The sequence below is a fragment of the Chiloscyllium punctatum genome, chromosome 1, assembly GCF_047496795.1.
Source record: "Chiloscyllium punctatum isolate Juve2018m chromosome 1, sChiPun1.3, whole genome shotgun sequence".
NCBI lineage: Eukaryota > Metazoa > Chordata > Chondrichthyes > Orectolobiformes > Hemiscylliidae > Chiloscyllium > Chiloscyllium punctatum.
Window position 1 is genome coordinate 30,448,441 of NC_092739.1, and position 24,506 is coordinate 30,472,946.

At 40.9% G+C, this 24,506-nt stretch overlaps 1 protein-coding gene across 27 annotated transcripts in view; it reads right to left on the bottom strand.

Moving 5' to 3' along the window:
* The window catches only part of LOC140486400 (calcium/calmodulin-dependent protein kinase type II subunit delta), a 310,372-nt gene that overhangs the window by 124,193 nt on the left and 161,673 nt on the right, over window positions 1–24,506 (bottom strand). For all 27 annotated transcript variants that reach the window (XM_072586248.1, XM_072585963.1, XM_072586856.1 and 24 more), the window contains exon 4: window positions 21,203–21,257. In XM_072586248.1, coding sequence (XP_072442349.1) covers window positions 21,203–21,257 — 55 coding nt within the window. The remainder of the gene's footprint in view (window positions 1–21,202; window positions 21,258–24,506) is intronic.

Below are 24,506 nucleotides of genomic sequence, written 5' to 3' on the forward strand. Positions count from 1 at the left end.
TGCTGCCAGGGTTGGAGTATTTGACCTATAGGAGGAGGTTGAATAGGTTGGGGCTGTTTTCTCTGGAGCGTCAGAGGCTGTGGGGTAGCCTTTTATAAAATTATGGGTTTATAAAATTATGAGGGGCATGGATAGGATAAATAGACAAGGTCTTTTCCCTTGGGTGGGAGAGTCTAGAACTGGAGGGCATAGATTTAGGGCGAGAAGGTGAAGATTTAAAAAGGACTAAATGAGCAACTTTTTCACGCAGAGGGTGGTGCTTGTATGAAATAAGCTGCTAAAGGAAGTGTTGGAGACTGGTACAATTACAACATTTAAAAGGCATTTGGATGGTTATATGAGTTTGAAGGTTTTAGAGAGATATGGGCCACATGCTGGCAAATGAGACTAAATTCGGTTAGGATACATCTGGGTGGGCATGGATGTGATGGACCGAAGGGTTTGTTTCCGTGCTGTACATCCCTATGTAAATCCTGTCCCCCAGGATTCCAGTTAACAACTTGCCCACCACTGATGTCAGGCACACTGGTCTATAGATCCCTGGCTTTTCCTTACCACGTTCTTAAACAATGGCACCACGTTAGCCAACTTCTAATCTTCCGGCACCTCATCGGCGACTATCGATGATACAAATATCTCAGCAAGGGGTCCAGCAATCTCTTCCCTAGCTTTCCACAAAGTTCTAGGGTACATCTGATCAGGTCCTGGTGATTTATCCAACTTCATGCGTTATACGACATCCAATACCATCTCCTCTGTAATATGGACATTTTTCAAGATGTCACCATCTATTTCCCTCCATTCTATATCTTTCATGTCCTTCTCCACAGTAAAAACTGATGTATATTACTTGTTTGGTATCTCCCCCATCTCCTGCGACTCCACACAAAAGCCACCTTGCTGATCTTTGAGGGGCCCTATTCTCTCCCTAGTTACACTTTTGTCCTTAATATATTTAAGAATTCCTTTGGATTCTCCTTGACCCTATTGCCAAAGCTATCTCATGTCCTCCTTTTGCCCTCCTGGTTTCCCTCTTAAGTATACTCCTACTGCCTTTATATTCTAAGGATTTTCTTGATCTCTCCTGTCTATACCTGACATATCTTTTTCTTAACCAAACCCTCAGTTTCAGACAATCACCTGTTGAAGGAGCGTCGCTCCGAAAGCTAGTGTGCTTCCAATTAAACCTGTTGGACTATAACCTGTGTTATGTGATTTTTAACTGCGTACACCCCAGTCCAACACCGGCATCTTCAAATCATCTCAGTTTCTCCAGTCATCCATTATTCCCTACACCTACCAGCCGTGCCTTTCACACCAACAGAAATAAACTGTCTCTGAACTCATTTCATTTCTGAAGGCTTCCAATTTTCCAGCTGTCCTTTTACCTGCAAACATGTACACCCAATCATCTTTTGAAAGTTCTTCCTAATACCATCAAAATTAGCCTTGCTCCAACTTTTAGATCTGATCTATCCTTTTCCATCACTATTTTAAATCTAATAGAATTATGGTCGCTGGCCCCAAAGTGCTCTCCCACTGACATCTCAGTCACCTGCCCTGCCTTATTTCCCAAGAGTAGGTCAAGTTTTGCACCTTCTCTAGTAGGTACATCCATATACTGAAACCAAGAAGTTTATTTGTGCACACAAATTCCTCTCCATCTAAATCCTGAGCACTATGGCAGTCCCAATCTATGTTTGGAAAGTTAAAATCCCCAACCGAGCCACAGATAACTAACATCTCCTTACAAATTTGTTTCTCAATTTCCCATTGACTATTAGGGGTCTATAATACAATCCCAATAAGGTCATCATCCCTTTCTTATTTCTCAGCTCCACTGAATAACTTCCCTCAGATCGAGTGGAATGGTTGGAAACGCAGATAGAAGCGATCAGGAATTTGCAGCAGCAACAGTATGTGATGGATGGCAGTTATACAAAGGGGGGAAAGTCTCAGATACAGTCACATAGATGGGTTAACTCCAGGAAGGGTAAGAGAGGTAGGCAGCTAGTGTAGGTATGCTGTTTTGGAAAATGTAGGGGGTGATGGATTCTCAGGGGAACGTAGCACGAACGGCCAAGTTTCTGATATTGAGACTGGCTCAAATGCAACGAAGGGTACGTCGGCTTTCAAGAAGTCAATTGCGTTAGGGGATTCTGTAGTCAGAGGTAGAGACGGATATTTCTGTGGCCAGCAGAGAAAAAGCAGAATGGTGTGCTGTTTCCCTGGTGCCAGGATCAAGGATGTCTCAGAGAGGGTGCAGAATGTTCTCATGGGGGAGAGGGACCAGCAAGAGGTCATTGTCCACATTGGAGCCAATGATATAGGAAGGGAAAAGGTTGAGATTCTGAAGGGAGATTACAGAGAGTTAGGCAGAAATTTAAAAAGGAAGTCCTCAAGGGTAGTAATATTTGGATTACTCCCAGTGCTACGAGCTAGTGAGGGCAGGAATAGAAGGATAGAGCAGATGAATACATGGCTGAGGAGCTGGAGTATGGAAGTGGAATCACATTTTTGGATCATTGGAATCTCTTTTGGGGTAGAAGTCACCTGTACAAGAAGGACGGATTGCACCTAAATTGGAAGGGGACTAATTTACTGGCAGGGAAATTTGCTAGAACTGCTTGGGAGGATTTAAACTAGTAAGGTGGGGGGGGGGGGGACCCAGGGAGATAGTGAGGAAAGAGATCGATCTGTCGATCTGAGACAGGTACAGCTGAGAACAGAAGTGAGTCAAACAGTCAGGGCAGGCAGGGACAAGGTAGGACTAATGAACTAAACTGCATTTATTTCAATGGAAGGGGTCTAACAGGGAAGGCAGATGAACTCAGGGTATGGTTAGGAACATGGGACTGGGATATCATAGCAATTACAGAAACATGGCTCAGGGATGGGCAGGACTGGCAGCTTAATGTTCCAGGATACAAATGCAGGAAGGAGAGAAAGGGAGGCAAGAGAGGAGGGGGAGTGGCATTTTTGATAAGGGATAGCATTACAGCTGTGCTGAGGGAGGATATTCCCGGAAATACATCCAGGGAAGTTATTTGGGTGGAAATGAGAAATAAGAAAGGGATGATCACCTTATTGGGATTGTATTACAGACCCCCAATAGTCAGAGGGAAATTGAGAAACAAACTTGTAAGGAGGTCTCAGCTATCTGCAAGAATAATAGGGTAGTTATGGTAGGGGATTTTAACTTTCCAAACATAGACTGGGACTGCCATAGTGTTAAAGGTTTAGATGGAGAGGAATTTCTTAAGTGTGTACAAGACAATTTTCTGATTCAGTATGTGGATGTACCTACTAGAGAAGATGCAAAACTTGACCTACTGTTGGGAAATAAGGCAGGGCAGGTGACTGAGATGTCAGTGGGGGAGCACTTTGGGACCAGCGACCATAATTCTATTTGTTTTAAAATTGTGATGGAAAAGATAGACAAGCTCTACAAGTTGAAGTTCTAAATTGGGGAAAGGCCAATTTTGATGGTATTAGGCAAGAACTTTCAAAAGCTGATTGGAGGCAGACGTTCGCAGGTAAAAGGGACGGCTGGAAAATGGGAAGCCTTCAGAAATGAGATAACAAGAATCCAGAGAAAGTACATTCCTGTCTGGGTGAAAGGAAAGGCTGGTAAGTATAGGGAATGCTGGATGACTAAAGAAATTGGGGGTTTGGTTAAGAAAAAGAAGGAAGCATATGTCAGGTATAGACAGGATAGATCAAGTGAATCCTTAGAAGAGTATAAAGAACGTAGGAGTATACTTAAGAGGGAAATCAGGAGGGCAAAACGGGAACATGAGATAGCTTTGGCAAATAGAATTAAGGGGAATCCAAAGGGTTTTTACAAATATATTAAGGTCAAAAGGGTAACTAGGGAGAGAATAGGGCCCCTCAAAGATCAGCAAGGCAGCCTTTGTGTGGAGCCACAGAAAATGGAGAAGATACTAAATGAATATTTTGCATCAGTATTTACTGTGGAAAAGGATATGGAAGATATAGACTGTAGGGAAATAGATGGTGACATCTTGCAAAATGTCCAGATTACAGAGGAGGAAGTGCTGGATGTCTTGAAATGCATAAAATTGGATAAATCCCCAGGACCGGATCAGGTGTACCTGAGAACTGTATGGGAAGCTAGAGATGTGATTGCTGGGCCTCTTGCTGAGATATTTGTATCATCAATAGTCACAGGTGAGGTGCCGGAAGACTGGAGGTTGGCAAACGTGGTGCCACTGTTTAAGAAGGGCGGTAAGGACAAGTCCGGGAACGATAGACCGGTGAGCCTGACGTCGGTGGTGGGCAAGTTATTGGAGGGAATCCTGAGGGACAGGATATACATGTATTTAGAAAGGCAAGGACTGATTCAGGATAGTCAACATGGCTTTGTGTGTGGGAAATCATGTCTCACAACCTTGATTGAGTTTTTTGAAGAACTAACAAAGAAGGTTGATGAGGGCAGAGCAGTAGATGTGATCTATATCGACTTCAGCAAGGCATTCGACAAGGTTCCCCATGGGAGATTGATTAGCAAGGTTAGATCTCATGGAATACAGGGAGAACTAGCCCTTTGGATACAGAACTGGCTCAAAGGTAGAAGACAGAGGATAGTGGTGGAGGGTTGTTTTTCAGACTGGAGACCTGTCACCAGTGGAGTGCCACAAGGATCGGTGCTGGGTCCTCTACGTTTTGTCATTTACATAAATGACTTGGACGCGAGCATAAGAGATACAGTTAGTAAGTTTGCAGATGACACCAAAATTGGAGGTGTAGTGGACAGCGAAGAGGGTTACCTCAGATTACAATAGGATTTTGGTCAGATGGGCCAATGGGCTGAGAAGTGGCAGATGGAGTTTAATTCAGATAAATGCGAGGTGCTGCATTTTGGGAAAGCAAATCTTGGCAGGGCTTATACACTTAATGGTAAGGTCCTAGGGAGTGTTGCTGAACAAAGAGACCTTGGAGTGCAGGTTCATAGCTCCTTGAAAGTGGAGTCGCAGATATATAGGATAGTGAAGGCGGCGTTTGGAATGCTTTCCTTTATTGGTTCAGAGTATTGAGTATAGGAGTTGAGAGGTCATGTTGTGGCTGTACAGGACATTAGTTAGGCCACTGTTGGAATATTGCGTGCAATTTTGGTCTCCTTCCTATCAGAAAGATGTTGTGAAACTTGAAAGGGTTCAGAAAAGATTTACAAGGATGTTGCCAGGGTTGGAGGATCTGAGCTACAGGGAGAGGCTGAACAGGCTGGGGCTGTTTTCCCTGGAGTGTCGGAGGCTGAGAGGTGACCTTATTGAGGTTTACAAAATTATGAGGGGCGTAGATAGGATAAATAGACAAAGTCTTTTCCCTGGGATCGGGGAGTCCAGAACTAGAGGACAAAGGTTTAGGGTGAGAGGGGAAAGATATAAAAGAGACCTATGGGGCACCTTTTTCCACACAGAGGGTGGTACATGTATGGAATGAGCTGCCAGAGGATGTGGTGGAGGTTGGTACAATTGCAACATTTAAGAGGCATTTGGATGGGTATATGAATAGGAAGGGTTTGGAGGGATATGGGCCGGGTGCTGGCAGGTGGGACTAGATTTGGTTGGGATATCTGGTTGGCATGGATGGGTTGGACCGAAGGGTCTGTTTCCATGCTGTACATCTCTATGACTCTAAGTACAGCCCTAATGCTATCCCATACCAAAAATGGTATTTTCCCTCCCCTCTTGTTCCCTTTCTATCCTTCCTATAGCATTTGTATCCTGGAACATGAAGCTGCTAGCCCTGTCCACCTCTGAGCCACATCCCTGTAATTGCTGATATTCTAGTCCTATGTTCCTAACCATGCCCTCAGTTCATCTGCCTTCCCGGTTAGACCTCTTGCATTGAAGTAATGCAGTTTAATTTATCAGTCCTACCTTGTTCTTAGCTTTGCTCCCACCTGCCTGACTGCTCGACTCACTCCTTTTCCAGACTGTACCAGTGTCAGATTGCTCTCTTTCCTCATTGTCTCATTGAGGTCCGCCCCCCAACCTACTAGTTTAAATTCTCCCGAGCAGCTCTAGCAAGTCTCTCTACCAGCATATTAGTCCCGTTCCAATTCAGGTGCAATCCATCCTTGTTGTACACGTCACTTCTACCCCAGAAGAGATTCCAATGATCCAAAAACGTGAATCATTCCCTCATATACCAGCGCTTCAGCCCTGCATTCATCTGCTCTATCCTCCTATTCCTACCCTCACTAGCTCATAGCACCGGCAATAGTCCAGATATTACTACTCTTGAAGACCTCCTTTTTATATTCCTGCCTAACTTTCCATATTCTCCTTTCAGAATTGCATCCTTTTCTTATGTCGTTGGTTCCATTGTGTAAATGACCTCCTGCTGGTCCTTCTGCCCTTTGAGAACATTCCACACCCTCTCAGGGATATCCTTGATCCTGGCATTATGGAGGCAACATACCATTCTGATTTCTAACTGCTTGCTGCAGAAATGTCTGTCTGTGTCTCTGACCAGAGAGTCCCTGATCATAAATAGTTCTCTTGGAACCTGCTGTACCCCTCATTACATTACAGCCTCAATACCAGGAACATGGCCGTTTGTGCTGCATTCCCCTGACAGTCCATCACCCCCTACATTTTCCAAAGTAATATACTTGTTTGAAATGGGGAGAGCCAAATGAGACTCTTGCACTACCTGATTCCTGAAGAAGGGCTTATGCCTGAAACGTCGATTCTCCTGCTCCTGGGATGCTGCCTGGCTGCTGTGTTTTTCCAGCACCACATTTTTCAACTCTGGCACTACCTGCCTACCCCTGCTATCTTTCCACAAGTTGGCCCATCTACCTCGCTGTATCTGTAGTTTTTCTCTTCCTGTAACTGCCATCCAAAACACCACGTAGCTCCTGTAAATTCCTTATTGTCTCTAACTGCAGCTCCAACCAATCCAAGCGATATGATAGGATTCACAACAAGGACACTTCCAGCAGACATAATCATCAGTAGCATGGAAACGCTTCCTAATCTCCCACATCCAACAGAAAGAGCATACCACTCTCCTAAAGGCCATCTTTGCTCCTTCACAAATTGACAGACCCAGAAAACAGCATTGTCTTTCTGCTCTTACAAAACACACTGCTCCAGGCTAACTTAGTAATTATGGTTTATATTTTTAAAATTTCATCAAGATATAGATCTCAATAAAACATATAATCGAGAAAGAACCCACTCTACTCACTATTGTAGACTTACAGCAAGGTTATATTTAATAACTATGCACTTATCTGGTTCTTTGCTGTGAGCTCTCCCACACAGGTATCCAAGGTCAGCTGTGAATTTTGCCATTTGTTAATCTTTTTTGACACACTCCAATGGTCAGATACTTGAACTCAAACAGCAAAGGCAGTAACTGTGCAGATACACTGTTGTGTCAGACAGCAATACAGGTTTCTTTCTCTGACCATGTGGTCGCTGCTTTTGTCTGTTTTCCTCCTTTTTAAAGTGCCATTGTTTTGATCTTTTCTCCCCCAAAGTTCCAAAACAATGCAACAGCATATAAAACAGTAATTATTACTCCTGGAATTCACAGGAATCACCTCAGACAATGAAAACACCTCAAAAAAAGGTGCAGCTCTTACAGCCACAACTTTTTCCCATCCTCCAACTTAGATTATGGCCAATCAGCTCTTGGCCCCAGTGGAACAGATTTTGGGGACTCGCCTTAGTAACTGTTGCCAGGTAATTCCCATTCACTTGATTTAAAAGTCAGCCCTAAAGCCGTACCCTCTGCCATTGGTTGTGCCCGTGCAGAAATGAGAGACTTAAAAGCTTATGGACCACTAAAAATGATTAGAAAGAAATAGAAATACCACCTGTGCTCTCCTAAGGGGTGATTCAATTGAGATGATTAAAATGATCAAAGTCACTGGCTGAATAAGAGATTCTATTCCCTCTGATGAAAAGAGTGGGAGGATGAGGTGGCATAACCTTAAATTTGGAGCTGGATTGTGCAGGTGCAATCAAAAAAAAAATTTTTTCATAATATGTGGTGGAAATCCTGAAAGCTCTCCTCTCCAAAAAGCTGTTGAGTCTAGTGCAATTGATGGGATTTCTGTAATGGAAACCAATTTGAAGAATATGGAGAAAGCTGTGCTCATATATCATCACTTTGAACTGCACTACATAAACAATGGTGCTTCCATTGGCACTGTCAATGCCACAGATTTCAATCTGTCCCTCTCACTTGGTTTCTTCAACAATATCAATGAAGAACTGACAAATTTCTCCCATGTGAAATACAGGTTATTAAATGGTAATTAGGGTCCTGCTTAGCCACAGTTTAACAACATGACAGATAAAGCTTGAAGCAATAAACGTCATCCTCCTTTGCCTATGTGCCAAGGAACAGGTGATAATTGACTGAACTGGTTTGAATCCATAGGAGCTTTGATAATAACCCTATCACTTCGGTTTACAGTAGTACATATAATTGCCTATTATTATTTTCATGGTATCTTTTTATATTTTTGTCAAATAACTGCAGCAGAATGGATATCAGCCACTAGTAGAATCATCCTGGCTTCTGTATCTCAGTAACAATCAATAAACAATATCAAAAGAGAAGCTGGAGATCCATATAAATGGTCCCATTGGCTGGGCACCATCATATTCTAAAGTGTCTTCTATCTTCTAAAGTTGTGAATCAGGCATCAGCCTAGATTGACATTTACCCTCTTTAAGCCTTTCAGATCATATAGATCACCAGCACCTATTTAATACTTACCTTCAGTATAAACATCCACAGCTCCTAGGGTTTCTCCAAGACAGACAGATTTAATCTCAATTATCTGCGTAGCTGTCCTTTACTGCTTCCTCCCCAACATATTTGTGTATTATCTTGTATTAGTAGCTAAAATTGTGCAATACACAATACTGTTCCGATAGATCCCAGAAAGGTTTAAGCACATACGGTATGGTTGTGTCACTGTTTTGGACAAAGTGAAATCTTATTGAGAATACTTCGCCACTCCTCAATGTAACAAGTTTAATTTTAAATTCATGACCAGCATTATTCCAAGAAGTGTTAATAATTCAAATTAGATTTACACCACAATTTGGAAGCATTTTACTTCAGCTCGATTTGTTCAAATCTCAAGAGAACAAAACATACTGGAAGTTTTTCATGAGATATTCTTTTCCTTGAAACTGAATAGAGTTGTGTAATCATCACAAATGCACACTTCATTCCTCAATGACAGCAGTGTGAAAAAAGAATGATTAAGTTACTAAGTGCTTTGTACGTCAAACGCTGCTTTTTTTTAAGAAATGAACCCACGCATACATTTCAACTACATCTGCCAAGCATAAACAGATGGTTTTTTTTGTTCAACACAGATGATGCCCTTTTGCTTCAGCTCTTTTATAAGATGACAAATCTTCAAATTACTCCAAATTATACAAGCATGTGAATAAAAATGTGAAAAAAAGACAATTTTTATTCTGGAATTAAACTCAAAGTATTTGTTGTTTGAAGCATCTTATCTAGTGAAGGACATATTTTCGCTTCAAGTATGTGCATAGGAATAAAACTGACAATGACCTCAGATGGCAGCTAGCTGTAATGTCCCTTGAGGTAAATCTGAGCACTGAACAGAGGCAGAACAGCTAATATACAGGACAGATGTGTCCATAGAGTAAAGGGAATATCCAAATATTGAGATTTGATACTTACCAGCAGTAACTGGAATGAATACAATGAAAATTAAACCGTATTAGGATCTTATCCAGATATTCTACATTCAATATACAAAAGAAAGTAATACTGAGAATCAATCATACATAACTACATTTGCATCTGTATTAACTGAGACTAGGACAACTAACATATTCAAAGTTTTCATGTATTTCTCAATGATTCACCTTGTTACCATGGTAAATAATTTATAGAAGTTCACAGCATAGAAGGTGACTGTTTGGTCCACAGTGTTTGTTGCGGATCTGTACTAGCACAACCCAAATTAATTGCAGTTCTACTTCATCTTTTTTGTTCCTAAAGAACCCAGAAAGGCTTAAGTGCACATGGTACAACAAAGCTTGTCAACAGATCAAGTGTCTGTGCCTCTTTGGGTGTTCTGCTACTTCCAGGATTAGATCATTAACATTGCCTTGAAGGAAAAATGGGAACTAGCTTTACTATTTGAAAAAGGAATATTTGGAAGCACTAGCTTTCGAAGCTCTGCTCCTTCATCAGCTGGCAGCACTCCGAAAGGTAGTGCTTCCCAATAAAGCTGTTGGACTATAACCTGGTGTTGTGAGATTTTTAACTTTGCCCAGCCCAGTCCAACACCGGCTCCTCCACAGAACCTAAGAAGCTGCTTTGTAGAAGGAAGATCAAAATCAGACCTGTGTAACCAGTGATATCTGGGGCACTTCCAGGATGCCCACTGACCTTCACGTGCAAAGGGATTCCAGCATTAGCATACATCCAACTTTCCGAATGTTCTTCTGAATGTAGCCCAATTTTATGATATGCATAAAATGAGGCAGAACTTCTTGCTGTAGTATCTGCATCTATAGAACAGGTTTGTACAGGGAGGGAAAATTCAGCTCTATGCTTCATCTTCCAAAGGGAAGGACTGGAAGGTTCTGGGGAAACTTGCTGACAAAATGGACCTCCATCATTATTTCCTGATCACTGCATTTAATGAAATGGGTGCTGTCCTGGGAAAGTTATCACTTCACTGAATACTTTGCAGAAATTGATGTGACTTGTATAATGGTAAATCTGATTAAGTAAGACTCCTACTTTAAACATCATATAACCCTTGAATGTAAAATGATAACTTCTAGTTGTATGCCTAAAGAAAGGGGGAATTAGTTTACTCAATAAACCTTCATTGTTATTGTTTTATGTACAAATACGCAAACTTGCTTTAGATTTAGATTTCAAAAAGATGATGCAGGTAGATACGCGTTTATAATTATTTATAATACCAGTAACACAAAGCAGAATAACCTCAACTGCATATGTTCCAAAACCGTCATCAACCACTTAGTTTTTAAATTAACTACCTTGTGTGGGCCCATTGATTCAACAATACTAATTAGTGACCAGACAAAATCACAAAAACCAAATATCCACTATCAATCCTCAATCACGAAGGTGTAACAGTTGGCTTTACAGCTTCAGCTTTTAAAAGGGCAGAGTGTAGCTGAAGTCATATTAATGTTACTATTTAGATATTTGAACTCCAAATTCCCCATTTTCCTCTCGTTAAATTTACAGTGTACTGCACTCACTCACTGCTAATCTAGTCAATCACCTCCTTGTTCCCTTTCTTTTCCATACTGATGGCTCTCGGACTCTGGCCTTGGATAATCAATTGATTCTTCTCTCCACATTCTCCTCTAAAATACTGCTTCCCCTCACAAACAAGCTGTTCCCCACCACAACCTTAGTGTGACATTAACACTGCTGTCCTGGGTTTGACAAACTTGCCTCATTCCTTCCTACTTGCTTTACTTTCCACTAGCTGTTTGCCTGAAACATCACAATGGTGGTGTTGCCCTCACCATCAAATTACATCTTAATCTCTCCTGGCATCATTTCCTCCATTGAATATCTCACTCCTTGATCCTATTGTGTTCTCAAATACAGTTGGAGCAGAACGGTAGCTCAGTGATTAGCACTGCTGCCTCACAGCGCCAGGGACCTTGGTTCGAATCAGCCTCGGTGACTGTCTGTGTGGAGTTTGCACATTCTTCCTGTGTCTGTGTGGGTTTCCTCAGTGTGCTCCGGTTTTCTCCACGGTCCAAAGATGTGCAGGTTAGGTGAATAGGCCATGCTAAACTGTCCATTGTGTTCAGGGATGTGTAGGTTAGGTACATTAGTCAGGGATAAATGTAGGGGAATGGGTCCGGGTGGGTTAATCTTTGGAGGGTCAGTGTAGACTCGTTGGGCCGAAGGGTCTGTTTCCACACTGTAGGGATTCTGCGGATATAGCCTCTTCCGTGACTCTCACTTAAGATATTCTTTCTCCTGACACATGCTTTGCATTGAAAAATTCCTTATGATTTCCATTTTCATCTCAACTCATCATTGTTGACCTACTAATTTGTTGGCCGTCCTGGCCTACTTAAACTTGTTTCCACCAAACTTATTCAAACAAATTCTCCCACCCACACTCACAACCCTTAGCCCCATTAGCAAAGTTGTCAAAGCATCAATTCTTTCTCAAAGTATTTTCTTGCAAACCTCAATATCCACAACTCCCTATATTATTTTAACTCCATTTCCTCCTACATCAGCATAACTGATTAAACCATTCATCCTACATCTGACTGCACCATGGCAAGCTTCATCGACTACCACTATCTCCTCTTCTGAAACTCTCACCTCTTCAGATTTATCCTGGAAAACTGTAGTCTCCAACATTATTTTTCCATCTGCCAGTAACAAGCAAACATTATGACAGTAAGAGGCTGCTCAGCCATTGAAAAAGACCTACCCGTCATAATCCAACTTTCTGACTTTTGACCCCTTGAGTGTATTTGCTAAGTGTTTTTAAATGCAGTGAGCATTTTAGCTTCTACCACCCTTTTGGGTAATGAACATCTAAATTTATGATGCCTTTCCATCCTCACACCTTACAATCCTTCTGTAACTAGCTCAAAACTATTCCCTCAATGTGGCCTCACTGCTGAGGGAATAGGTCCTTATCCTTTCTAAATAGGTCATTCATGAATTTATTTCTCAATTAAACCAATGAAGCATCAACATTTCAAAAATGCAACCTTGATTGCTATTTTGTTTCTCTTTTGTTTGCTGGTTTTGCTTTAACCTGCTTGTTTTTCTCTTCTTTTTGTTTTCAGGCAGCAGCTATACACTATTCTATCATTCACACCCCCCCAAAACAGATCTTGTTTCCGGACTTGACTTTTCACCACCTCCTTTGGCCTCAGAGTAGCAATTTTTACTGCATTTTTCCTGTTTCCCATCCTTAAACAGATCTTCCCTTTTGTTCAGTGTCCTTTTCTCCAACTTGTCACTTGTTTAAAACTGACTGCAGTTCTAATTCCACTAGTTCTGATGAGAGATTGTTGACCTGAAAGGTTAATTCTGATCCTCTCAGCTTGAGTATTCTAGCATCTTCTCTTCTTTATTCCCGATATCTAGCATCTGTGGAATTTTGTTTTTGTATGGAGATAGTAGGATAAGCTGGCAGAGGTTTGGTTAAATGCTAATTAGCTAATAAGGAGTGTCTTAGTTAAGAGATACACCAACGCAGAAAGGTCAAAGGAGAGGGGAGTATAAGGCCTTGGCAAATAAGGGTGTGACCACCATTGAGGTAGTAATTAAAATTGGTCACATGCAAGAGACTAGGAGCAGCACGGTGGCTCAGTGGTTAGCACTGCTGCCTCACAGCACCAGGGTCCCAGGTTCGATTCCAGCCTCTGGTGACTGTTGTGTGGAGTTTGCACATTCTCACTGTATCTGTGTGGGTATCCCCCCCCACAGTCCAAAGATGTGCAGGTCAGGTGAATTGGCCATGCTAAACTGCCCCATAGTTTTAGGTGCATTAGTCAGAGGGAAATGGGTCTGGGTGGGTTACTCTTCAGAGGGTCGGTGTGGACTGGTTGGGCCGAAGGGCCTGTTTCCACACTGTAGGTAATCTAATCTAATCTAATCTAACCAGGATTGGAGGCACACAGAGGTAACAGGATTGGCAATATTTATAAAAATAGAAGAATTGAGGCCACGGAAACAGTTGAGACATTGCTTAATCTGAAGTCAATGTAGATCAGAAAGCACAAGGGTTCTAGATGCTATGTAAATGCAAGGCCTTTCTTTCTTTATCTTAATCAAAGTTGTTATTGCAGATACACAACTCATTGTTTATGAATGAGATATTACCTTACATTTGAGATTGTTAAAGTTTATTTGACACTGGTTGAGTTGGTTTTAAGTTTATGTAGTAGCAGTTTTAATAGAACACACTTCATTTGCGGTTTTTCAGTCATCTTTTGTCAACAACAACAAATCTGTTGGCCTGAGAGTTGTTGGAACAACTTAGTCACATATCTGGGACCATGTGGAAGCTCTAACAAGCTAACTCTCTGGAAATTACTCAGGAAATTGAAGATTCCAATGTGCAAAACCCAGCATCTTGAACCCTCTGATAAAGCCCCTTAAACAGTGGAAAAGTTAGTGGTAACAAATAACTTAAATTTAATAATTACCCAGGTAAACAGAGAGGACTAAAAACCTGCTCTAAACTCCAGGTTAACTATTAAACTGAACTATTGACACTGCTGACTCCCAACTGCATCCTCCCCAATACAAAACAACTCATGTTTAACTCCACTTGTCGAATGCACCAACTTAGGGCATGCACCTAGTCCTACGTATCAGCTCCATAAAGTTTTGAAATGAGAATGAACACTACCCAATTCTCCACTAATTTCTGTCTTTTACAAGAGAACTGAATACATGATAAATTTATCAATTATCAAATTAACCATCTGTCAAAACAACTGATATTTTGGTTTTTAAACACAGCTTCAACTTCTTATCTGCTTTCAGCAATGTGTCTTGCCCTAATTAAGAAAAAATATTTGGGGAGAAAAAGTAACACCATTTTGGTTTTTGCACTCGCAAACATTTTATCTTGTCAAAACCTGGATGTTTTGCATTGGTTGGAAGAAGTCTATAAAGCAAGCATTTATAATTGGTGACATGGTACATGCCGATGTGGATCTCCCGGAATACAGTGCTTGCAGCAGCAATTCATTCATATCCTCTCCATTCATTTATGAATCCAAGTCAGCAACATCAAGATCGATTTCTAACCCTTTCCTAGGGTCACTGGGCAACTGAACGGCTAAGACAGACTTTCAGTATAAGGCCCATAAATATTCTCAACCGTTCAATGGAGAAGCAATAAGAGATAACAGCACAGTTGACATTATTAATCTCACTTATGGGAGATGACAGCAGCAAATAATTTCTGAAATGAACCGCACTGGATTAGGACACAGGTTAAAACATCTTGTTTCTCTGGACAGTGAATATGCCACAAACTTACAGTCTTCCTTCATTTCAGAGTTGCATTTAGGAACAACTGGCCCTGTGGACACTTGGCCAGATTTCTGTCATAATTCCAGCAGTGCTCTGAAGAACATAGCAAATGCAGGGCATTCATGTCATAAAGTCTCTGTTGATATTTTCTGGGGTGCCTTATAATCTTTTCCTGCCCTTATTAAGCAGATACCTGAAATAATAGTACGTGATTAGGAAGACATAGCTGAGAAGGAAGCTCAAAGACTGCCTAGAATTCTTGTTTCTTAGGCTCTTCAGGAATTCTGCAATGTATTTCTTTCTAAGCTTGATCAGCAGCAGAAAAGGTGCTAATTGCAGGCAGTTTCAAACAGTGAGCTGAAACTGGGTAGTGACCTGTGTTGGAGCAAGGACAGGAATTAGATCTAGTGAGATTATTCCTCACAGGCTTCAGACTTCGGCAGCTGATAGGTAAAACTCAGCAGCTGGAAGCAGCAGAACTGGATGGGAAGAATGTGCCAGAGATAAACAAAATCAAAAACAACAAACATGTACCTCTCAAGAAAAGAATCCAGAACCCAAGACTTAACTGAGGGCAGCTCCATTTTCAAATGTCATGCAATGGTTAACTGCATCACAGACATTTTGCAAGGCAGAGCTCTGCATAAACACTTTTTGAACTGCACAGGTTTTAGAGGAAGACAATGCAAAATATTCAACATTTCCCAACCATTTGGCTGTAACTTTAATACGCAGACAATTGCCACTGTGTTACTACAACTAGGGTATGAGGTACAATAAATAATAGTTGGTTTAAACTGAACCCTGTGCACTTTGTTGATAACTGTCTACCTTCACGCTTCTAATTTTTAGGAAAGGTTATCCATTCCTTGGGATATTGTAACTCTCTCCATTGAGTTTAGTACCCAAAGCACTGATCGCATGCAGACTTGCAGTTCTCAGTAATAAATAGGAATTTCCAAATCTCATCTCACTGAACTGACTCCAAATTCTGTCTGAACAATACAACCATAATGGATTTGAAACAAAATAAATTGTATTCTTTTTGACAAAATAACATGATGCTTTACAAGAACAACCAAAAATAAATTTTAAAAGCTGTCATTCATTGAGATTAAGATAGAATATCGTCAGGATGTCATCCTGATAACTTATTATTCGGTTTCAACAGCAGCAAGATCAGGGATATTTTTCTTGAGTGTGCTACATTTATTTTCTGGAGTGTGTTACCCTTTTGGAAGATGCCTCATTTCAGGCAGTCACGTTTAGGGTCAAAAACAGTATCCAGCGATATAGGACACAGCTAAAAAATGACTTGTATAAAACTTTATAAGTCTGCGTGCCAGAAAATAAGGGCAGACCCTTCCCAGGCTGTGAGCAATGTGAACAATAGTGAGTCTGTTTAAAAATGTGGACAAGAATGGAAAAATTAAATTCTGGAGATTGTGGGAAAAAAAAGCTTGGCTTCCCACGCAAGATTTTAATGATGAGGTGCGAATCCCATTCTGAGGCAAGGGGCCTTTTCGCATTCATTATTACCCAATTCTACCTCACTTATACATAGTTTGCTATTTTCCCAGACTTGGGAGAGAAAATAGAAATGAAACTGAATGTGCACCTTGCTCACCAGCTCTTCTCAGTGCCTTCCCGTTGTTTCCCCAACAACTCAGGGCATGCTCCATATGCAGTATCAAGATCACCTCCTATCTACATCAGCCTTACCAGATCATCATGGTACACCTCTGATTCAATCATCGCTTTGACACTGCACTTTGAAGCTCACTGGCACCTTACGTTGTAATGCTGCTGCTAGGCAGTCCTGAAGAAGGGTTACATGTGAAATGTTGACTTCTCCATCTCCTGAGGCTGCCTGGCTTGCCGTGTTCTTCCAGCCTCCTGCCTGTCTACTTTGGATTCCAGCATCTGTAGTTTTTTTTTTGTCTCTTCTGCACATGAGACAGGCAGCCATCCCATGTACTGGCATGAAGAGCATGTTAGGGCTACGGGCTTGATTTCTTATTACTCACTTCACTCCTACAGGCAACCCCAGGGTTGCGAATGGCTCCATTCTTGAGTCCATTTGCAAGCTGAAAACAATGCAGGACAATACAAGGTTGCTATTGATAAGTACTGAAAATGTTCACAGGCCGGATCTTTAAAATTACACCCATGCAAGGGATCGTGTTCGTCAGTATGCATTCATCAGGTGGATGTTCCTGAATCAGGGATCCTCTGTACTTCAGCGCTCATATTTCTGTCTACCTTTTAGTCTTGACAGAAAACCAGGCAGCTTGTCACACGTGGCAGCAATGAACAGTCAATTATAATTAGTCAGGAATGGCTCGTCTTCAGTCATAGAAAGTGGCGTGGTGCCCCGAGTGAGCTTGTAGTAAGCACAGACATCAGGAAGGGTGAGCAGTTGGGAGCCATAGGTAGTAAAGAGCTATCGAGGTACAATAGTGAGAGTGGTAGATCATGGGACTTGGTGGGAGGTGACTGCAGTGGAAGAGTGACAGTATATGGTAGCAGAGAGAGAAGAATGTACTTACCTTTGCAAACCACAGATGATCAGTAGTCTTCTTGCAACATTGCTGCACTTTTCTCCAAACCACAGACTGTGCTTACCCAGCTGACTATATTGAGCAGGCTGGCAGCTAAGCTTAATTTTGTTGATCATAATATGAATGCTGGGAAGTCCTAGCACCGGCGAGCATTGAGCTGTCACTGAGCGCAAGAGTGATGCTATGCTACTGAGTGAGGTGAAAGCATAATATAACAGGAGAAAAGTACTAGGGCTCACAGAGTGAAACCCTCCCTGAAACTCACTAAAAATTGATACTTAGCCAGGGAAGTCCAGCCCTAAATGTCTATTGAAATTAGATCGCAGGGAATGTCTTGTCCAAAGGATAATAGTGGCTTTAATCTTTTGTTTTAAGAAGTTTCCAGGTGCTGAGAAACTAAACTTCAGTTGGCCATCAATGCTAAGAGTTTATCTGGATATTACTTTAGTGTCCTACAAAATAGAGATAGGCAGCAGGATGTCAAGATAGTAAATGTGAGAGGATTTGAACTTTGTTTGATTAGTACAACCAAAGAAAAATAACGCCAATTTATGTAATAGAAAAAGGCAAAACATTTAATTCATCATGGCATGAGGATAATGTACTTGAATGGTATAATGCCAGGGCATCAGCATGTGCCCAGGTTACTAAGCAATGTTCACTACTTGCTGGGAATCAACCTGGTGGTAAGGGATACGTCATGATAATAAAGCAAAATGCCTGGGCAGAGACAATATGTTTCAACTAGCAATCCTGATATAGAATTAAAAAGCAATGCCAGGTTGGTCATAGTGATGGGATTTTGTAATTAGGTCAGGACGTCACTTCTGCAATTATACAAGTTCAACTCAACAGTAAGGTGGTTTTAGATTTAAATAACGATATAGTACAAATCAGTCCGGAGGCCGGACTAGTATCCTTGGAAAAGATCTTACAAATTTGCTTGCTTCACCACTTGAGTTCACATTTGTGTGTGTTGAATTCGTGTCAATTTCTCCCACGGAAGCTTTCTCCGGTGGTAGTGGCCAATATTGTCCCTCATCCAACAATACTAAAACAGATTGTTTGATCATTACCCCATTGTTATTTATGGGACTTCACTGAGCAGAAACTTACTGCTCCGGTCCTTAGATTGCAAAAACCATTAAAGCATTTCTCTGGCTAAAAAACACCATGGGCCGTCAAAAAGTCATTTAAAAGTGCTACATAAATATAAACTCCCAGAGTTATGTTCATTTAAGGATTTTGTTTGGTCTCACTAAATGTGCAATCTGTCAAGTAGGACCTTACAAACTGCTCAAAATGCTTTTACTGAATACTTACATAACACACATTTTATCCAAAGTATTGAAAATTTTAAACACCCTAAATAATAGCAACAACAAATAATACTGCAAAAATTCAAGTAATTATTATATGCTTTTTAATATATTCACTAAAGACTTTCTACGGGCTATGTACTACAAGTGCAAAACCACAATGATGATTGTGTCTGCATACATTTTTGACTTTTCCATGATGACCATACAGGAATTCATACCTTTACAAACTTCTGTGACACATTCACACATTTGTGATTTTAGCTGGCAGGAGGGGGTTATCACAATGCAAAATATTTAAAAACACGTCCAATGCAAATAAGGAACCCAGAATTTATATATGTAATAAGACCAAACAATAGGTCTTTAAAATTGTAACTGAATCATACCTGTATGATTCTATCCAATCATTCTATAATTGCAACAGAGAAACTTAAATGACAGCCAAGCATCCGTAGAGAGTAAGAACATAAGAACCAGAATAGGAGTAGGCAATTCAGCCCCGTGAGCATGAGCCACTATTTGATATGATAACGGTTTGATCTCATCTCAGCCTCAACTCCATTTTCCTGCCTGCTCTCCACAACTTTACAAGCCATTAATAACTAAAAATCTACCTATGTCCATTCATCCACCTAGGGTAGCGAATGCCAGATTCACAATCTTTTGAAAGATGAAATTTCTCCTCATCTCTGTTGTAAATCTGCTGCCCCTTATCCTAAAACAATAACCTTGTTATAAATTGCCCCACACAAGGAAACATCTTTTTTTAAGTCTACTTCATCATTCACTGACTGCATCTTATATACGCCAATGAGATCTGCTTTCATTCTTTTACATTCCAGAGTGCACGCCTAAACTGCTCAATATCTCTTCAAAATATTAAACCCTCACCTCTGGGATCAAACTAGTGAACCTCCTCTGAACTTCCTCCAATGGAACTACATCCCTCAGAGACCTAAACTGTAAGCAAATTCCATGTATGGTAAAGCTGTAGGGACACTTCCCTACTTTTAAACTCTATTCATTTAGCAATAAATGCCAAAATGTCACTTGCCTTCCTTATTACATGCTGTACCTGCATATTAGTTTCTGTGAATAATGCATGAGAACGCCCAGATCTCTTTGCACCAAAGCAATTTGAAGTTTCTCTTATTTTAGGTAATGCATTAGGTAATTCTTCTGACTAAAATGGAAATTTCCCACATAACCTGGTTAAATTTCATCTGCTAAGTTTTGGCCCATTTATTATACATATCCATTTGTATATTTATTTCTTCATTTCAACTCACTTTCCCACCTATTTTAGTATCATCTGCAAATTTGAATATGGTAGCTTCTATTCCTGCATCCAATTCCTTAATATAGACTGTAAATAGTTGGGCCTGAGGACCAAACCCTGTGGCACCCCTCTAGTTACATCTTGCCAACCAGAAAACGACCCATTTATACTGACTCCCTGCATTGTTGATCAGTAAAGTCTTTATCCAAGCTAATAAACTACTCTAGCCTCATGGGACACCTTGGAATTATATCAGAAATAGATGGTTGGGCCTCATGAACCATATGAATGCCTTAGAGTTTCAACAACCAAAACTTCAAACCCTCATAAGATAGATGTTTGAACAAACTGAATTGGAGTGCTTATCCACTCACCACCCCCACCCATCCAGCAGGAATGTGGGTTTGTTGCCTTCAGAGAATTACTGGTGTCAAGAATGGGGCTTGGAGTCCTGGAGTTGAGCTCCTACCTGCCAGTTGGTTGCTCAGTTAGCCCAACTAAGTAAAAATTCAGACTGTAGTCTTGTGGGCTAACACCATTGTTGATACACGCTCTGGTTTTATCCACTAATAATCTCAATCTCATAAATGGGCAAAATACATAGCCAAACGGATTGAGAACACATCAATTAGCATTTGACATGGCATCTAATATAATTCAACATACGATTGATGCACCAAACACATAGTATACGATGTTCAATTACAGGCAAACTGTTTACTTCATATCTGCCCTGCGTGCTGTTGTCAAAGAACACCAGTTCTTGATTTTAAACACTGCGCACTTCAACTTTTATGGTGTGCTTTTCTGCACCAATTTTTATCATTATGTAATGTTACTATGCTTTAAACTGCCTGTCAAAATCATTGCTCCATAAAACCTGTGAGCAATTGCGGGCATAGTAAAAACTGCTCTACTCGAAAAGTTACTTTTACAATGCTGTAACGGTGGAACAATGATCAAAGATGAAAATTACTTACAGATCAAACACTAGGTAATGGAATCCTTCCTCTGATATGCTATCATGGAGGCGAACTGAAAAAGAAAAACAAAATCTAACACATCGATTCTTTGACATTTGAAATTAAATGTGCACCACACAAAAATATTGTGTGCAAATTTAGACATTAGTATATACAAGACCAGTAAAAACACCCCAAATGTAATACTGAAATCGCTACCACTAACAATTGATTGAACTACATTATTTTAATATACATGTATTGCTCATTCATTGTCCACTTATTTCACTATCAATGGTCCAATGTCTTTTGAAGTATTATGGATACAGTCAATGCAGCAAATAACACAATCCACTTTGAGCATGGACATACTACTTACACAAAGTATTTGATGATGCATACTATTTACAGAAAGTCAAGACCAAACTGAAAGGAAGGGAAAATGCTGGGAACATTCTATATCTGTGGAGACAGATACAGAATTAATGGAAAACAAAAAGCACTGTAGATGCTGGAAATCTGAAACAGAGACAGCTTCAGAAACGCAGGACGTCTGGCATTTCTGAAGGGTCACTGGGCCTGCTTTCTCTCCACAAAATGAACAGCCCTGGGTGGAGAAACCCAGAAGAAATGGCTTCCCCCATAACCTGCTAATGTAATGCCAGGACCTGATTTGCAATTCTGCCTCCATTTCCTAGCCACAGGCACCCCTCTTGGTCTATCAAGGAGCTGGTCCTTTAACACAGCTGAGGATCAGAGAACAGGAAAGATTGCACTGAAGATAACAAGGAAGTTAGTGGCAGGGATTGGAACATTAAAGATGACAGCCTGACAGTGTTGGGGGGAAAATCAGAGGCATTGGAATTCAATTTTTGAGTCTAGTAGTCCTCACATCATTTTAGACACCAGGCTAAAATTGAAAATCTCAGGCATACATTTTGATTAAAATATTTAAATAAAAACAATTAATCAATCAATCTCCTCAGTGCAAGAGTGCCTCTCTACTCCAAACCTAACTGGAGTGAATTTGTTGTTAATACTTCATCAACTTTTTAATTATTTAAGACTGCCACGACCCAAACCCACTCCCTTCTGGAGTTCAATGTTTCGCCAAACTTTCATCTGAACATAACAAGCGTTTTGTGGTGGTGGTGGTGGTTTGAGGGTGGAGGGGTTGTGGTGGTGATTTGGGGGTGGGTGGAGGCGACAGAGCTATTTTTCAAGTCCTTGAATGAATGAAGTGCACACTCTGAGGTTTCACAGTACAGGCCAACATTTTTTGGGCAGTTCATTACACAAGTGACAAACTGCAGAGCTAAACCACTGCTACTGTGCAGTCATATCCCACCTGTAGATCCCCAGCTACCTGAAGGGTGGGATCAAAGAAAAGATGAATGCTGCAAAATGATATTTTTCTCTCACCCACGGTATTATGTCACTGCCTGCTATAACTTGATTTGTGAAAGGGGAGTAAATTAACAACACAAAAAAAGAGAACTGAGCTTCAGTGTGAACCCAGATGAATAACACCGCTTTCCTTTGATGGATGAGCCTGAAAGCTCCCTCAAAAACATTCCAATGGCACCAGGACTTGCAGTTCAACCAGATAATGGATGTTTCAATCAGGTGGTGATCAGTTCAAAGATGAAAACAAAATTTCAAAAAGTATATGAAGTATACGAAAAGGTAATATATAAAAGGTTGCAGACGAGGAAACTAACATCAGACTAGCAGTTGAACCAAATAGTAATTGGATTGAGGGATTCTAAATGTCCAAACACAGCTGCACAACCTCATATACCTCATCTGCTACCAGGGGATCCAAGAGATATAGTGACTGCTTTCAAGAAGGGAGACAAGCTCAATTCTGTAGTTTTCCTGTTGTCTGCCACAGACGAAATTAGGCATTTAAGGATCCCCCAAAAGCACCTCCTCTCAGTGGCCAAAGAACTCCTTTCCAAGTCTCTCACACACAGTTCAACCATCGAGAGGAACCTCAGACACAATCTTCGTCCTGTGGTAATTCAGCATCATTCAAGACCAACTGCTGCGTGGGGTCTCTTTCAACTTCACAAAGAAACTTTTGACTCTCAACCACATAAATAGAAAGCAGGAATTTTCAGCATTGCTTCACATGAGGTCTACTGAAGATGTTACCTAGTAAAGTAACAAAATGTGTGGAAATGAAGCTTTCAGCTCAGTGAGCAAACCTACATCCAAAACCTCAACCTGAGCTACAAATCTTCTCAAAACACAAGTATTATCAAATATCCTCCTCAAATTTGCCCATAGAAATTTGGCATCATGAAGTACGTAGAGAATGATGACGACAAATTTCTGTGTGTAGCCAAGAAAGTCTTTGTCCTCATCAGTGGGAGGAACCATGACAGACTCTATCTTATTGAAGATGAGGATCAAACAAGGTGACTTCATTTCGACAATTCTCTTCCTTCCCAACCTTTCGCACTGCAATACTGCAAATTACCCACATTCAAGAAGATAATCAACAGATGAGAAACTATTCCACCTTCAATCTAATAGCAAAATTTCTTCAGCCTCAGATCATAGAGCTTCAGTTCACTGATGACACTCATCTGTGCACTCAAAACCTAAGCTCCAGGCCTTATCTACAAACTATTTGATAAATTGGTTCCTTCTTTAAATATGTGGAAAACTAAGAGTCTCTTTCAACCAGTTCGTATAGCACAACACAAATTAAGATCAATGATGACATGCACAACTCGACAGCCTCATCTCCATGAAGGCACAAATGACAATTCATCATCGTCTCAAAAGTGGCAGTTCAGCCTTTGACTATCTGAGGGGAAAAGTACTGCAGGATCAAAATCGCAAATCTGTTCACTAGGCAGCAGTGAATTTTACCCTCTGATATGCCAGAGAGGTTTGGACAATCTACATTAGGCACCTCCAGAGAAGTACTTGGAGCAGTGCCTTTACAAGGCCCTTTTAATCCAGAGCCAGGAAATGCTATCCAACTGGAGCACCTTCTTCGAAACTGACTTGTCCTACGACATGGCCTTAATAGTTTAGAACCCAAATCTGACTGGAAGAGCATGTAGCTCATGTCCTGACAGCAGCCTCCCAAACCAGCCACCCTACTCAGGATTCAGTTGTGGAAGGATATTTCCAGCAAGACAATCGAAATACTTCAGGGATGTGTTCAACCCTGAAGAGGTTCAACATCCTGCTGGGCCCTGGGGAACCTCCGACTTGTGAGGGACCAGAATGTGAATGTTTGTCTCAGAAGGTACTAAACACGAGAAGACCCCTGCTCTGCATGTGGCAGAATCTGAAGATTCTT